This window comes from Chenopodium album, chromosome 5 (genome assembly GCF_948465745.1).
Source record: "Chenopodium album chromosome 5, dcCheAlbu1.1, whole genome shotgun sequence".
Classification (NCBI taxonomy): domain Eukaryota; kingdom Viridiplantae; phylum Streptophyta; class Magnoliopsida; order Caryophyllales; family Amaranthaceae; genus Chenopodium; species Chenopodium album.
In genome coordinates, this window is record NC_137838.1 from 3076449 (window position 1) to 3090491 (window position 14043).

Consider the following 14043-nt stretch of genomic DNA (forward strand, 5'->3'; position numbering starts at 1 on the left):
AAAAAAATATAGTCTATAATTTAGGAAGATAATTAACTCATTTGATCATACAACAAATATATACTATATTTAACTCTTAAATTTGAGGATGATGCTCCTTTCTTTTGTTGGCCTGGACCGACTTGGTCTCCCTAGACAAAATGCTTTGATCAACAATAATTGCGTGGTCTAAATTGCATTTAAGGTGATTTGAAATCGGGTAAGGAACAATTTGGGTTGAATTTACGTCGGGTCAATAACAAGTCTTGTTAATTTCAAGTCGGGTTAGTAATTGATCGGGTTCAATTTTTGGGTCGGGTTAGTAATAGGTCTGGTAAAATTCGGGTCGGGTCAATAAATAGTCGGGTTGAATTTGGGTCAGGTCAATAACAAGTCGGATTGATTTTGGGTCAGGTTTGTAACAAGTGAGGTTAAATTTGGGTCGATTAAGGAACAAGTCGGGTTGATTTTGGGTCGGGTTTGTAACAGGTAGGGTTAAATTTGGGTCGAGTAAGGAAAGAGTCAGGTTGAATTCAGGTTAGGTTAGTAACAAGTCGGGTTAAATTCAGGTTTTGACGGGTTAAAACGGGTTTGGGTCAATTTAGTTCAAATCGGGTTCGGTGCAAGTTAATTAAATTGGCTATTGTAAACCGGTAAATCGGTGCAAGTTGTAAACCGATAAATTGGCCGTTTAAAAGCAAATTGGATGGTTCCACACACCCAATTGGACTCCCATAGGGTATTAGAGACCATGGTAAACATTTCGGCAATTTTTATTTCCGGGCGAAATAAATTCAAAAAATTCCAAAATTGAAGACTAATATCCACTCTTTTTGAGAAATTTTAAAGGTTTGAGGGCTCGGTGTCGAAAAGTCTTGAAATTCTATGGGATACATCTCGGGGTCATATAATGTCATTCGGAACCATATATGATCATTATTTGTTGTCATAAATGTTCGTGGTAGGCTTGAATTAATGAAATCAGTACAAATTGTAAACTGGTAAATTGGTCATTTAAAGGCAAACTGGATGGTTCCACCCACCCAATTAAACTCTCGGAAGGTATTAGGGACCATGGTAAACGTATCGGCAATTTTTATTTCCAGGCGAAAAAAAGTCAAAAAATTTCAAAATCGAAGGCTAATATCCACGTTTTTTGAAAATTTTTGGAGATTTCAGGGCCCAGTGTAGAAAAATCTTGATATTTTAGGGAATAAATCTCGAGGTTATATAATGCCGTTTGGAACAATATATGATCATTATATGTTGTCATAAATGTTCGCAGTATGCTTGATTTAATGAAATACGTGCAAGTTGTAAACCGGTAAATTGGCCGTTTAAAGGCAAATTGGATGGTTCCACCAACCCAATTGGACTCCCAAAGGGTATTAGAGACCATGGTAAACATTTCGGCCATTTTTATATCGGGACGAAAAAAAATCAAAAATTCCAAAATTGAAGACTAATATCCATGTTTTTTGAGAAATTTAGGAGGTTTCGGGGCCCAATGTCGAAAAGTCTTGAAATTCTAGGGGATACATCTCGGGGTCATATAATGCCGTTTGGAACCATTTATGATCATTATTTGTTGTCATAAATGTTCGGGGTAGGCTTGAGTTAATGAAATCGATGCAAGTTGTAAATCGATAAATTGGTCATTTAAAGGCAAATTGGATGTTTTCCACCCACCCAATGGAACTCCTGGACAGTATAAGGGATCATGGTAAACATTTCAGCAGCGAAAAAAATTCAAAATTTCAAAATTGAAAGCTAATATCCGCGCTTCTTGAGAAATTTAGGAGGATTCAGGGCCGGTGTCGAAAAGTCTTGAAATTCTAGGGGATGCATCTCGGGGTCACATAATGCCGTTTGGAACCATATTTGATCATTATTTTTTGTCATAAATGTTCGTGGTAGGCTTGATTTAATGAAATCAGTGCAAGTTATAAACCGGTAAATAGGTCGTTTAAAGGCAAATTGGATGGTTCCACCCACCCAAATGGACTCCCAAAGGGTATTAGAGACCATATTAAATATTTCGTCAATTATTATTTATGGGAGAAAAAAGTTTAAAAATTCCAAAAATAAAGGCTAATATCCACGCTTTTTGAGAATTTTTGGAGGCTTTTGGACCCGGTATCGAAAAGCCTTGAGATTCTAGAGCATACATCTCGAGGTCATATAATGTCGTTTGGAACCATATATGATCATTATTTGTTGTCATAAATGTTCGTGGTAGGCTTCAGTTAATGAAATCGGTGCAAGTTGTAAACCGATAAATTGGTCGTTTAAAGGAAAATTGGATGGTTCCACCCACCCAATTGGACTATCGGAGGGTATAACCGTATAAGGGACCATGGTAAACATTTCGGCAATTTTTATTTTGGAACCCAAAAAAAGTTAAAAAAAATTCTAAAATTGTATGCTAATGTCCACGTTTTTTGAGAAATTTTGGAGGTTTCGGGGCCCAGTGTCGCAAAGTCTTGAGATTTTAAGAAATACATATGGGGGTCATATAATGCCGTTTGGAACTATATATGACTATTATATGTTGTCATGGATGTTCGTGGTAGGCTTGGGTTAATGAAATCGGTGCAAGTTGTAAACCGGTAAATTGGCCGTTTAAAGGCAAATTGGATAGTTCCACCCACCCAATTGGACGCCCGGAGGGTATTTGGGACTATGGTAAACATTTCGGAAATTTTTATTTCCTGGCTAAAATAAGTCAAAAAATTCCAAAATTGAAGGCTAATATCCACGTTTTTTGTGAAATTTTGGAGGTTTCGTGTTCCGGTGTCGAAAAGTCTTGAAATTCTAGGGGATACATCTCTGGGTCATATAATGCTGTTTGGAACCATATATTTTCATTATTTGTTGTCTTAAATGTTCGTGGTAAGTTTGAGTTAATAAAATCAGTACAAGTTGTAAATTGGTAAATTGGTCGTTTACAGGCAAATTGGATGGTTCCACCCACCTAATTGGACCCCCGGAGGGTATTAGGGACCATGGTAAACATTTCGGCAATTTTTATTTTTGGGCGAAAAAAAATCAAAAAGTTTCAAAATTGAAGTCTAATATCCACGCTTTTTGAGAAGTTTTGGAGGTTTTGGGGCCCGGTGTTGAAAAGTCTTGAAATTTTAGGGAATACTTATCGGGGTCATATAATGTTGTTGGAACCATATATGATCATTATATGTTGTCATAAATGTTTGCGGTAGACTTGAGTTAATGAAATCAGTACAAGTTGTAAATTGGTGAATTGGTCGTTTACAGGCAAATTGGATTGTTCCACCCACCTAAATGGACTCTCGGAGGGTATTAAGGACCATGGTAAACGTTTCGGCAATTTTTATATTCGGGCGAAAAAAAGTCAAAAAGTTCCAAAATTGAAGTCTATTCACGCTTTTTGTGAAATTTTGGAGGTTTCGGGGCCCGTTGTAGGAAAGTCTTGAAATTTTAGGGAATACATCTCGGGGTCATATAATGTCGTTTGGAACCATATATGATCATTATTTGTTGTTATAAATGTTCTTGGTAAGCTTGAATTAATGAAATCTGTGAAAGTTGTACATCGGTAAATTGACCGTTTAAAGGCAAATTGGATGGTTCCACTTACCCATTTGGACTCCCGAAGGGTATTAGGGACAATGGTAAATATTTCGGCATTTATTTTTTTCAGGCGAAAAAATGTCAAAAAATTCAAAAATTAAAGGCTAATATCCACGCTTTTTGAGAAATTTTGAATTCTTAGGGGTCCGGTGTCTAAAAGTCTTGAAATTCTAGGGAATACAACACAACATCATATAATGACGTATGGTCCCATATATGATAATTATTTGTTGCCATAAATGTTCGTGGTAGGCTTGAAATCTTGAATTAATGAAATCGGTGCAACTTGTAAACCGGTAAATTGGCCTTTTAAAGGCTAATATTTGATGGTTTCACCCAGCCAATTGGACTCCCGGAGGGTATTAGGGACCATGGTAAATCTTTCAGCAATTTTTATTTCCGGGTTTCACCCAGCCAATTGGACTCCCGGAGGGTATTAGAGACCATGGTAAATCTTTCAGCAATTTTTATTTCCGGGTGAAAAAAGTCAAAAAATTCCAAAAAGGCTAATATCTACGTTTTTTTGAGAAATTTTGGAGGTTTCCGCCATATAAGTTTAAGTAGAGTCTTATTAGAGTTTTGTTGGACAAATCTCCAATAATTCTTATAATTATACCAGTATTTAAAAAATAGATGTTGAGACGAATTTAACAAGACGCAAAATGACTATTTTTCTCAACACGAAATCACAAAACAAACTCAAAGCAAGTTATGTTAATAGTGAACAAATTTAAACCGTGTCATGACTGTCATCTAATTTAGAACGGTAGAAGTACTTGTATTACTGGCTAAACCCCAAGAAACGTGAAAAATGTAGATGTCACGTGTTTTTATGGTTGAAAAAGAAACAACCAACAGCCAGCTCTCGGAATCGTCTTACAACGGAGCCGCCGTGCCACCGGAATGCCAATCAAATCACAAAAATTACACCAACCCATCTAATCTTAAGCCTTGATTTTTAACATTTAAACTCATTTTTTGACAATTTTCCAAAATCTTCGCTGACTCCAGGTACCTCTACCACTCTACCTTATCTTGATTTAGTTGTACATTCATATTTTCTCTCACCTTAGATTACAAGTTTTCAAGCTTTTTATAAGTACCATTTTTATTTTCAAAGTGGGTAATTATCTAGAAAAAGCACCTACATTTCCCATAATTTTGTATATTGGGGTTTAATTGTTGATTTTTTACACTTTTGTGGATGATCATATCAATCTTATAGATCAAAATCATCAAATTCCCTTTTTGCAGTTTTTTTTTGCAGATTCCCACTTTTTAACTTGCTTATTCTTTTGGCAATAATTTGCTTTTGGTACCTTTTTGCTTGGTGGGGTTCTCTGTTTGAAGTTAGGATGCTATAAAATTGTACCCTTTTGAACTTTGATCTTGCTTATTTAGTTTGATTTGTAATCTTTTCCAGTTATCCCATTTTGTTGAAGATTCCAATTAGCTCAAAGTTGAGTTCCTGTACTTGCTCATAAAACCCATGTTCAAAAATTCATGTTTGATGAATGATGATGCATATAACGTTATGGATGCTGCAAATTCCCTAGCCAAAACCATCTGACTTATTGATATATGCTAAGTATTAGAGGAACAACCTTGGACTGTAGAGGACGATGTCGATCCTCTGTGGTTTACCTCTTATTGAGTGTGTATACTGCCTAGGCTGTGCTCGTTGGGCGTGGAAGCGGTGTCTTCACACGGCTGGCCATGATAGTGAGGATTGGGGGATTGCTACTGCTGAGGAATTTGAGCCTGTACCTCGATTGTGTCGGTACATTCTTTCTGTTTACGAGGATGATCTACGAAACCCTCTCTTTGCACCACCTGGAGGTTATGGAATGGACTCGGATTGTTTGGTAACTAAAAGGACATACAAAGATACACAAAAACATGCGCCTCCGTATATAGTGTACCTTGATCATGATCATGCTGATATAGTTCTTGCCTTTAGGGGGTTAAATATGGCTAAGGAGAGTGATTATAAAGTCCTTTTGGATAATAAGTTGGGAAAAAAGAAATTCGATGGAGGTTATGTGCATAATGGTCTATTTAGAGCTGCTGTTTGGGTTTTGGAGAAAGAAGGTGATTTGTTGAGGGAGCTGATTGAAAAGAATCCAGATTATACATTGACTTTTGCTGGTCACTCCCTTGGGTCGGGTGTTGCAACACTTCTGACAATGGTGGCTGTGCATAACCTAGAAAAATTGGGAAATATTGACAGGAAAAAGGTTAGAGGCTATGCTATTGCACCTGCTAGGAGCGTTTCACTAAATCTTGCTGTAAGATATGCAGATGTCATCAACTCCGTTGTGCTTCAGGTAAGGAATCTATGTGATCTTTCTGTTGTCAAAATGTTGGAGGATTTCTTATTGAGTAGTTTATGTTTACCATAACCTATACATTTTTATCATGCAATCAATTAGCTTAATTTAGTGAATTAGAGAGTGAGCTTTCTTATAGGTATTTTGTATTTATGGCAGGTATCACGTTAGAATAATTCTCAACATGTTATTGTATTTGCCTAATTGACTTTGTGTGAGAAAAATCTCATGATAACTACTCCTTGGCTCAACAGCGTAATTATAATAGGTGATAGGCACACTATAAGTGGAAATATTATTCAGTACTTTTCTGAGCTCTTTTAAAGCATGTTCTAATTGCTGTGTAAAAGTTCCTTGAAATTGATCCTAAATGTATGTGAAATAGTGTCATACTTTCACGTAGGTGAATTGAGTTTTGGCTTTTCTTAATCTTTATGCTTTTAAGACTCTCAAAAGTATAGAACTAGTTTTATCTTATTTTTAACTTTTATAAGTTTGGGTTTGTGGAGAAGAGTAAGAGGGTCTGTTTTTGTGCTTTTGTTTCACCATAGTCCATAGACCTTTTTGGGGTCTATTCATGGTAATCAACTCAGGAGTCTTATGGATTACGTGTTGTGCTGTGTCAACTTCCTTGAATATGAGCCAACATGGTTGTTAGATTTGTTGATTGTTTTTGAGTGATATAATTATAGCAATTATGTCAACTAACATGTTTGAGAGGTCAGAAGAAAGAGCTAGCTTTCTATAGACTATCATAGTTAATATTACAAATAATCTGAATATATGCTACCGGGTAGAACAAGATGAAGCATCAACATGACTGTAGAAATATACTTGTGAGTTGTGACTTAGAGAGGACATAATGTGCTTGATGGGTATCCTATTCCAAAAAATTAGGAGATATTGAGCACGAGAAAGATTGCCCTTGGACTCTTGGAGGCTCAAGTAATTCATTCAGAAGAAAGGTCAACGTATTGAGTCTGAAAAAAAAATGTTCCTGATCTAATTGGATACCTACACCGATCTTTGATCTTTAAGATGGCTGACAAAGGATAAATGATGAATCTTTGATATTTCTGTTCACTGCATACTATTCTATGGCAGATATATTGATAGACTACCTTCTTTCTCTTATCTAGCTTATTTGTGGAGGAAGTCCTTACAAGTTAATCCCCCATTCCCTCTTATTTACAATAGGCTTTTTTTTTCTTTTTTTTTTCTTCATTTTATTCAAACAGAGATGTTGAAACATGTTGTGCATATTCTACTTCTTTCCTCTCAATTTTCCACATCCCTTTCTTTTCCTTGCATACTACAGACCTCTAACATGCATTTCTGTATAAACCAGGATGACTTTTTGCCAAGGACAGCAACGCCTCTAGAAGACATATTCAAATCACTTTTTTGGTAATTTTTTTCTTATATAAAAATTTTATAGGCTTAAGTAGCATGATACATATGTTTACTAGGTAATGTTATTTTCATGCTAGCATACACCTACTAGGCTACAAGAGCAAACATCCTATGTTTCATTTGTTTGATTCTATGAATGACAATTTACTTAATGATATCCTGTCACCTTTGTCTCATTCTATCACCTTTTTTCTGTCATTCTTGTTCCACAGTTTACCGTGCTTACTATGCTTAAGGTGTATGAGGGATACATGCATATCAGAGGAAAAGAAGCTCAGAGATCCAAGAAGGTTGTATGCACCTGGTCGTCTTTATCACATTGTTGAGAGAAAATTATTCAGGTAGATATCAGAGGCTCCTTATGGACTCATTACAAGACTGCAATTACTATGAATCTTTCACCAAACTAGTCATCACATTCAAATATTTAATACAAGTACTCCCTAATTAATGTGGTGAGGATTGAGAAAATAGTGGAGAACCTTTATCATTTCTCATTGACGAAGTATAACTTTGATTGTGCTGATATCTAGTGGGATTCTATTCACTTTCTTAATTGTATGGCAGATGTGGAAGGTTCCCTCCAGTTGTTAGGACAGCAGTTCCTGTAGATGGAAGGTTTGAGCATATTGTTCTTTCTTGTAATGCAACTTCTGACCATGCTATCATTTGGATAGAAAGGGAAGCCAAAAGGGCATTGGAGGTCAGTCACAATTTCCTTACAGCTTCTGTAGATAAATTTTGGTAAAATAGTCCACTCTATGATCCATCAGTGAGGAAAGGGTCAAAGTGTTTTTTTAAACATTGTAATGATCCAAAGTGGTCTAATTCTTGTTCCCAATGACATATGTTTACAACAACTCGGTTTGCACATTCATTCCACTTGCCTTCAAAAGAATATTTTTGGGTAGCTAATAGCTATACTGATATAGATCATAAACCATGATTTGGGAGCCTGTACTCACTGTCTGAAATTCTTTGGCACTCTCTAGTCTCTACAACTGAATTAGCTAAGATTTTCATTACTTTATCTTGGTTGTTCTACAGTCCATGCGTGCATGTCAATTTGATCTCTAGAAATTATTCTAAGTGAAGATGAACAATCAGCTTAAAAGACACCACAATCAATGCTTACTTTTCCTTGACAATTGAAATAGATCTTCTGCAGTAGCTGTGTTTCCTATTGGGTGTATTCTGTTATTTTTGTTCTAGGTCATTTTAAAATTTTAAATTTATATGGCTTTTCGAGAATCATAACGTTAGTCTTAATTCATTTAACCTTAAACCACTTTCTGAACTTAGTAGCCATAATGAATTTTATAACTTATGTTCTTATTAACCCTTAGACTTGTCTGAACCTATTTGCCCTTCTCTAAATTTTCTGAACTGATTGGCTCTTGTCTGAAAATATGTATTTTTTTCCCCAAATCTTACTGTTTTATGGGTGAAATGACATAATGCCTTATTCTTGATTTCTTTTTTCTTTTTTGATAAACTTATTCTTGATATCTTATATCAAATGCTCTTAAAAAATAGATTAAAAAAACTCCTTTGTGGGTAGGCAAGATTCATTTTGGGACTAATTCTATATTATAGTTCGATTCCTTCAGAGTCACTGCAGTTTATTAATTTATTACAGTAATGAGTTTCTAAGTTCTAACTATTGATTTACCTCACTTCCCCTGAATACAGCTGGTGCAAGAGAAAGATGATGTAATGGAAATTCCAGTTAAACAAAAGATGGAGAGGCAGGAGACTTTGGCCAGAGAACATAGTCAAGAACACAAAGCAGCGTTGCAGAGAGCTGTCACGTTATCTGTACCTCATGCAATTCTTCCTTCCCAATATGGAACTTTTGAGGATCTTGATGACGAAAGTGAGCATTCAGATGGATCTTTCCAAGGGACACCTTCTGAGGAATCATCTAAGGGAAGCAAAAAGAAGGAAAGCTGGGATGAATTAGTTGCACGTCTTTTCGACAAGGATGAAACTGGTCATCTCATCCCCAAAAAAGGCTCTTAGTATTTAGAACTATCATGTGTATGTTGTGTTATGAGTTATTCTTTCTATTCTTTACCAATTGTTTTCCCGGATTTGGCATTTGTTTCTCGAACATAATTAAAAGAGTTGTTCCACTTTGTTAGAGGCATTAAACTTAGTAGATGATATGACAATGGCTGCAACATTCCTCTATTATAATCTATGTCAGGAGTTGCTCTGGTCAAATTTCAGTAATTGTATAAGATTGAGCAGGTACATTTGCAAAGGAGTGACGAAAATGAAGTTAATCTTCGATGTCGATTGCGTCTCTGAAAGTTGGCAATTAGACAGTTGACATGTTATCAAGATCGAAGCTTGATGCAAGTGTTGTGATAGGGAAGATAGAACTGAGCCCTGAGTACCATGTTTGATTGTAGATTTGCAGTACTGCTCAGCTTTCAAAGTGATTTTAACATCCTGTATTCTTTTGTTAAGTAGGATATTGCCTTTAATATTGTCTTAGGGAGTACAATGCTCTAATTAAAGCCATGAACCGAGATTATGTACGGAGTAATTTTAATTTTGAAACATTTATGACAATTATGAGTGGATACTACATTTATTGATTTATGCATTTATGAGTACATTTTAGGGGTAGTCATGTAATAAGCTTCAAAACTATATATTGACTCAAGGTTGGTTGAGTGAACAAGTAGGAACAATGATTTTCTTTAACTACCAATAAGTGCTTAGATCAGCTGGTAAAAGAGTTGTTCTAGCTTAACCAAGATCTCGAGTTTGAGACTTGAGAACACAACAACACTTGTTGAGAAAGCTTTTCCTTCAATTGGTTCTAATCTGGATTAGCCGGAATTCAATTGGCTTTGGATTACCAAATACACTTATATTGAAAAAAAAAAAAAAAAAATTAAAAATTTCAAAAAATAACACCTTTTTTTTCAATTGCTTAAAAAAACCTGTTTCATTTCATGACAGCTAAATCGGTTGATAAACTTATTTCATTTCAATTTTTCAGTGGCACAACATCCATACTCTCCGAAGTTTCAATTCCAATTTTTTTTCCTTTTCATTTTTAATTCCTCTATTAATATTGTTTCCCTTTTTTGTCCTCTCTAAATCTTTCTCAAAGATAATGGCATCGTTGCTTCAAATTCTTCTCTTTTTTGCTTTCATGAATTTTTTCTCGAGTTCCTCAGCTGAAATGTAAGTTAATTTGGTTAATTCGATTACTGGGTATCAGTTAATTTGGTTTGATTTTGTCTTGATTTACTATATTTGATCTGGGTGCTCATTTATTTGAAATTATATGCATCTTTTTGCACTGTATAATTTCAATAGTTACTTCAATTCTTGTTTATTGTGAAAGTTTGATTATGTTCTTTGATTTTTGGGGTTTTTTTTAGAAGTGCACTGATTTTGGATTGATTTGTTTATTCATTTTCTGTAAATACATCATGTTAACTCACTGATTTAGTATAAATCATTACTTGATTGATGCTCAGCTGATAATGCTATCAAAAATTTTACTGATGTGTAATTAGATTGGAGAATTTTTTAGAAGGTTAATGTTGATTTCTGTGCTTAATTATGTGGGGAAGAATCTATTATGGAGTAATTGATGTTCAAATTTAGGATTGATTGATAAATTGATCTTTCAAGATATTTGTTACTCCTAGTTTTGTTAATAGAATATGCTACTCAGTACTTGATTTTGTTTTCGGTAGTTTCGAGTAGTTTCAGATGTAAAAGTTTCTGAATGGTCAATGCACTGTGCTTTTGTTGTTCTGTAGTAGCAGAAAGGAAGTAAGAAGTAAAGAAACAATCCAGGAAAATCTTGTAAAGTCGAGCAGGATAGATCCATCAAGGGTTGTTCAGCTGTCTTGGCAACCAAGGTCAGGTATTTTGACACGAATTGCTGTCGAATAGCTTTAGATCTTCCCTTAACCGAATTGTAGTATTTTCTCTACTGCAAGGCAAGAAAAGATCTGCTATTCTTTATGTGTTGTTTGTGAAGAATTAGAAGTTACTATATATACTAGTTACTAGCATAGTGTATGTATGGAATTTTCGTATTGCGTATCACCTTTTCTCTACTCGAAAATTGATTGAAAATTTTTAAATGGGACAGGGTCTTTGTTTATAGAGATTTTATCTCTGAAGAGGATTGTGACCATCTCATCTCTCTGGTAAGTCTCTTTGCATCACCGAGTCAAAATTGCCAATTTGTGCCTGAATTGGTCTTGATGCCGTTCCTTACTAATTTACTAGGCACATGGACAGAGCGAAGGAGCCAACTCTGTGGTCAGTGACACCCAAGGACTGAGTACAAGATCACTAGTCACTCTTGATGTGAAAGTAAGCTCCCATGTTTGGTATGAAGTGATTTATTATTTTATTGCCTAATAAGTGCTTGCAGCTGTTTGGGCTAGTTTTATGAAATGTATGTAAAATATTTTACCATGTTCATTCTTCTCTAGGATGAAGTAGTTGCAAGAATAGAGGAAAAAATTTCAGCATGGACTCTTCTTCCTCTAGGTATTCTCTCTTATTCGAGGGTATCATCTGAACTTTGAAACTAATAATATAAGGTAACTTACCCTTATAGTCTTCTCTACTTTGTTGTGTTAACAGAGAATAGTAGGGCTTTAGAAGTTCAGCATTATGGGAATGAAGAAGCCAAACAGAAAAATGACTATTTTGGGAATCAGTCTGCCTGGCAAGTTAGTGAACCTTTGATGGCAACTGTTATCTTGTTTCTTTCAGACGTGTCTCGAGGTGGTGAGATTTCCTTCCCTGAGTCACAGGTAACAATGACCTCATGATCACTTTTCTTTTGTTTTTGACCTAGATGGAATTTTTAGTGCAATTCTAATGTTCTTTTCCCCTCCACTGCAAAGAAAATCTGTTTATACGATCTTCGAATATGTGATGAACATTTTCAGACAAAGGAAGTATATCTGATGACTGCTCAAACTTGTAAATTTTACTGAACATTTGCTTTTTGTAGTTCTTAATGTATGATTCTCTTCAGTCTTCTACTCGACTGAACAATGATTCTTTAGGCAAAGGGAATTCTCTACTAATTTTCAATTCAGTACCCTGTTTGATAACAAATGATCTTAGCAATGAGGCTGGGCATTGTCATATGCAAGCCGCTGAACTGTTTGCTGCTTTTATTTATTTATTTATTTTTTCTAAGAACATTACACGAATTAGATGGTATTTTATCATTAATATATAGCTGGTTAATCAACTTGTGATTAAATTTGCAGCTCAAAGCCTCTCGATTGAGGACCAGAGTGTGGTCTACTAACCATGACAAGCTGCTAAGGCCTATCAAAGGGAACGCTATTCTGTTTTTCAGTGTCCGCCCCAACGCATCTCCTGACAAAAGCAGTCGCCATGAGAGAAATCCTGTTCTTGAGGGTGAATTGTGGTGTGCCACCAAATTCTTTCACATACGATCAATAGTAAGTAAGAGAAACATTCCATCTGAGTCAGACAACAGTGACTGCAGCGATGAAGATGAAAATTGCCCACAATGGGCTGCACTTGGTGAATGTCAAAAGAATCCAACATTCATGGTTGGTTCTCCTGATTATTATGGGACGTGTAGGAAGAGCTGTCATGTTTGCTGATTCATTGAATTACAGTCAAGAAGCTTTTAGCAGGATTTAGTGGTAGCCGGTTAGGTTTAATATTTTTTCTTCTTTGAAATCCATATCCATGTGCATCTCTATAACTCGATTGGCAGAAATCATGAATGAAACTGCTAATCTTACGAGCTTGTAACTGCACTGCAGCAAATTCTTATGTTTGAAGTTATTAACACGATACTTGATTGAGCTAACTTTTGGAGCCAGGTTTTCATACTCCGTTAGTACATCTTAAAGAAAATCAGCTGATTGATGATATCAGAGAAACACAGAATTCCAAATTTCCAATCAAAATCTGTGAACTATACAGAAACAAGTAGAACAAACTATTGTAAATATTATTGCCATGAAAGGTGATTTAGAATTTCAACCACCAATAATATTGGTCAAAAAGACAAAGAATTACAAAATTTTGCACCTACTCTTCAGGTGGAAACAGTAGTACTATTTCTTACATACAAGATTAGTTTAGCATCTGAAAGCAAGAATGTTTCAGTTTAGTTCGAGACACTATTGTTACTACTCATAATCGACGAAGAATCTTGTTTACTGATAGAACACGAAGACTTGATAGCTCCTCAACAGGATCTTGAACACTTCATAAAAATTGATAAACGGGCTTGGGCCACACTCAACACAACTGTCCATTTTATACGACCAAGGAGGTTCCACCTCAAAACCATATGACAATAAGGGGAGGAGCCCCAAGAGCAAGTTTAGCATTTTCCCCATTTTTCTTCTTAAGTCTCAAGCAAGTCTCTTAAGACTTAAAATTGAGACCCACCTCAATATTTTTTTTATTTTTTTATTTTTTATTACACTTTTCTACATATATGTCATATATTTGAGTCTAAAGGCTAAAGTGATAAATTTGGGCAAGTGTTAGTGAGTCTTAACAAGAATTTGATGACATTATTTTCAATGGGGACCACAAAAAATGATGTCACATTCAAATCTAAAGACTTGGGGTTAAACTTACTCTTAGCATTATAAAGTGGACACAACTTTCTTATTTCTTCAATGTGGGATACACTTTCCAACACTTTCTACACTCT

At 35.4% G+C, this 14043-nt stretch overlaps 2 protein-coding genes across 4 annotated transcripts; both read left to right on the forward strand.

Moving 5' to 3' along the window:
* Positions 1 to 4420: 4420 nt before the first annotated feature.
* Positions 4421 to 9898, forward strand: LOC145630067 (uncharacterized). Of its 2 annotated transcripts, XM_081682303.1 has the most exons (6): positions 4421 to 4599; positions 5012 to 5915; positions 7267 to 7325; positions 7544 to 7672; positions 7899 to 8034; positions 9024 to 9898. In XM_081682303.1, the coding sequence occupies exons 2-6, from the start codon at positions 5211 to 5213 to the stop codon at positions 9351 to 9353; spliced, it is 1359 nt and encodes a 452-aa protein (XP_081538429.1). In that variant the 5' UTR covers positions 4421 to 4599; positions 5012 to 5210; the 3' UTR covers positions 9354 to 9898. The 2 variants fall into 2 exon arrangements, with proteins under 2 accessions (XP_081538429.1, XP_081538430.1); XM_081682304.1 differs by lacking the exon at positions 4421 to 4599 and having other exon boundaries at positions 4695 to 5915.
* A 406-nt stretch (positions 9899 to 10304) lies between these two features.
* On the forward strand, positions 10305 to 13182 carry LOC145630068 (putative prolyl 4-hydroxylase 12). 2 transcript variants are annotated; one of them, XM_081682305.1, is made up of 7 exons: positions 10305 to 10535; positions 11123 to 11224; positions 11461 to 11518; positions 11601 to 11687; positions 11810 to 11867; positions 11964 to 12136; positions 12605 to 13182. In XM_081682305.1, exons 1-7 carry the CDS (start codon positions 10465 to 10467, stop codon positions 12968 to 12970), a joined length of 915 nt encoding a protein of 304 aa, XP_081538431.1. In that variant the 5' UTR covers positions 10305 to 10464; the 3' UTR covers positions 12971 to 13182. The 2 variants fall into 2 exon arrangements, with proteins under 2 accessions (XP_081538431.1, XP_081538432.1); XM_081682306.1 differs by having other exon boundaries at positions 11129 to 11224.
* The last annotated feature ends 861 nt before the right edge of the window (positions 13183 to 14043 follow it).

Coding starts and splice junctions, on each gene's coding strand:
- LOC145630067 (XM_081682303.1), top strand. CDS start 5,211: ATGTCGATCCTCTGTGGTTTACCTCTTATTGAGTGTGTATACTGCCTA. Junction 7,326..7,543: donor ATATTCAAATCACTTTTTTG/GTAATTTTTTTC, acceptor CTTGTTCCACAG/TTTACCGTGCTTACTATGCT. Junction 7,673..7,898: donor GTTGAGAGAAAATTATTCAG/GTAGATATCAGA, acceptor ATTGTATGGCAG/ATGTGGAAGGTTCCCTCCAG.
- LOC145630068 (XM_081682305.1), top strand. CDS start 10,465: ATGGCATCGTTGCTTCAAATTCTTCTCTTTTTTGCTTTCATGAATTTT. Junction 10,536..11,122: donor TCGAGTTCCTCAGCTGAAAT/GTAAGTTAATTT, acceptor GTTGTTCTGTAG/TAGCAGAAAGGAAGTAAGAA. Junction 12,137..12,604: donor TTTCCTTCCCTGAGTCACAG/GTAACAATGACC, acceptor TTAAATTTGCAG/CTCAAAGCCTCTCGATTGAG.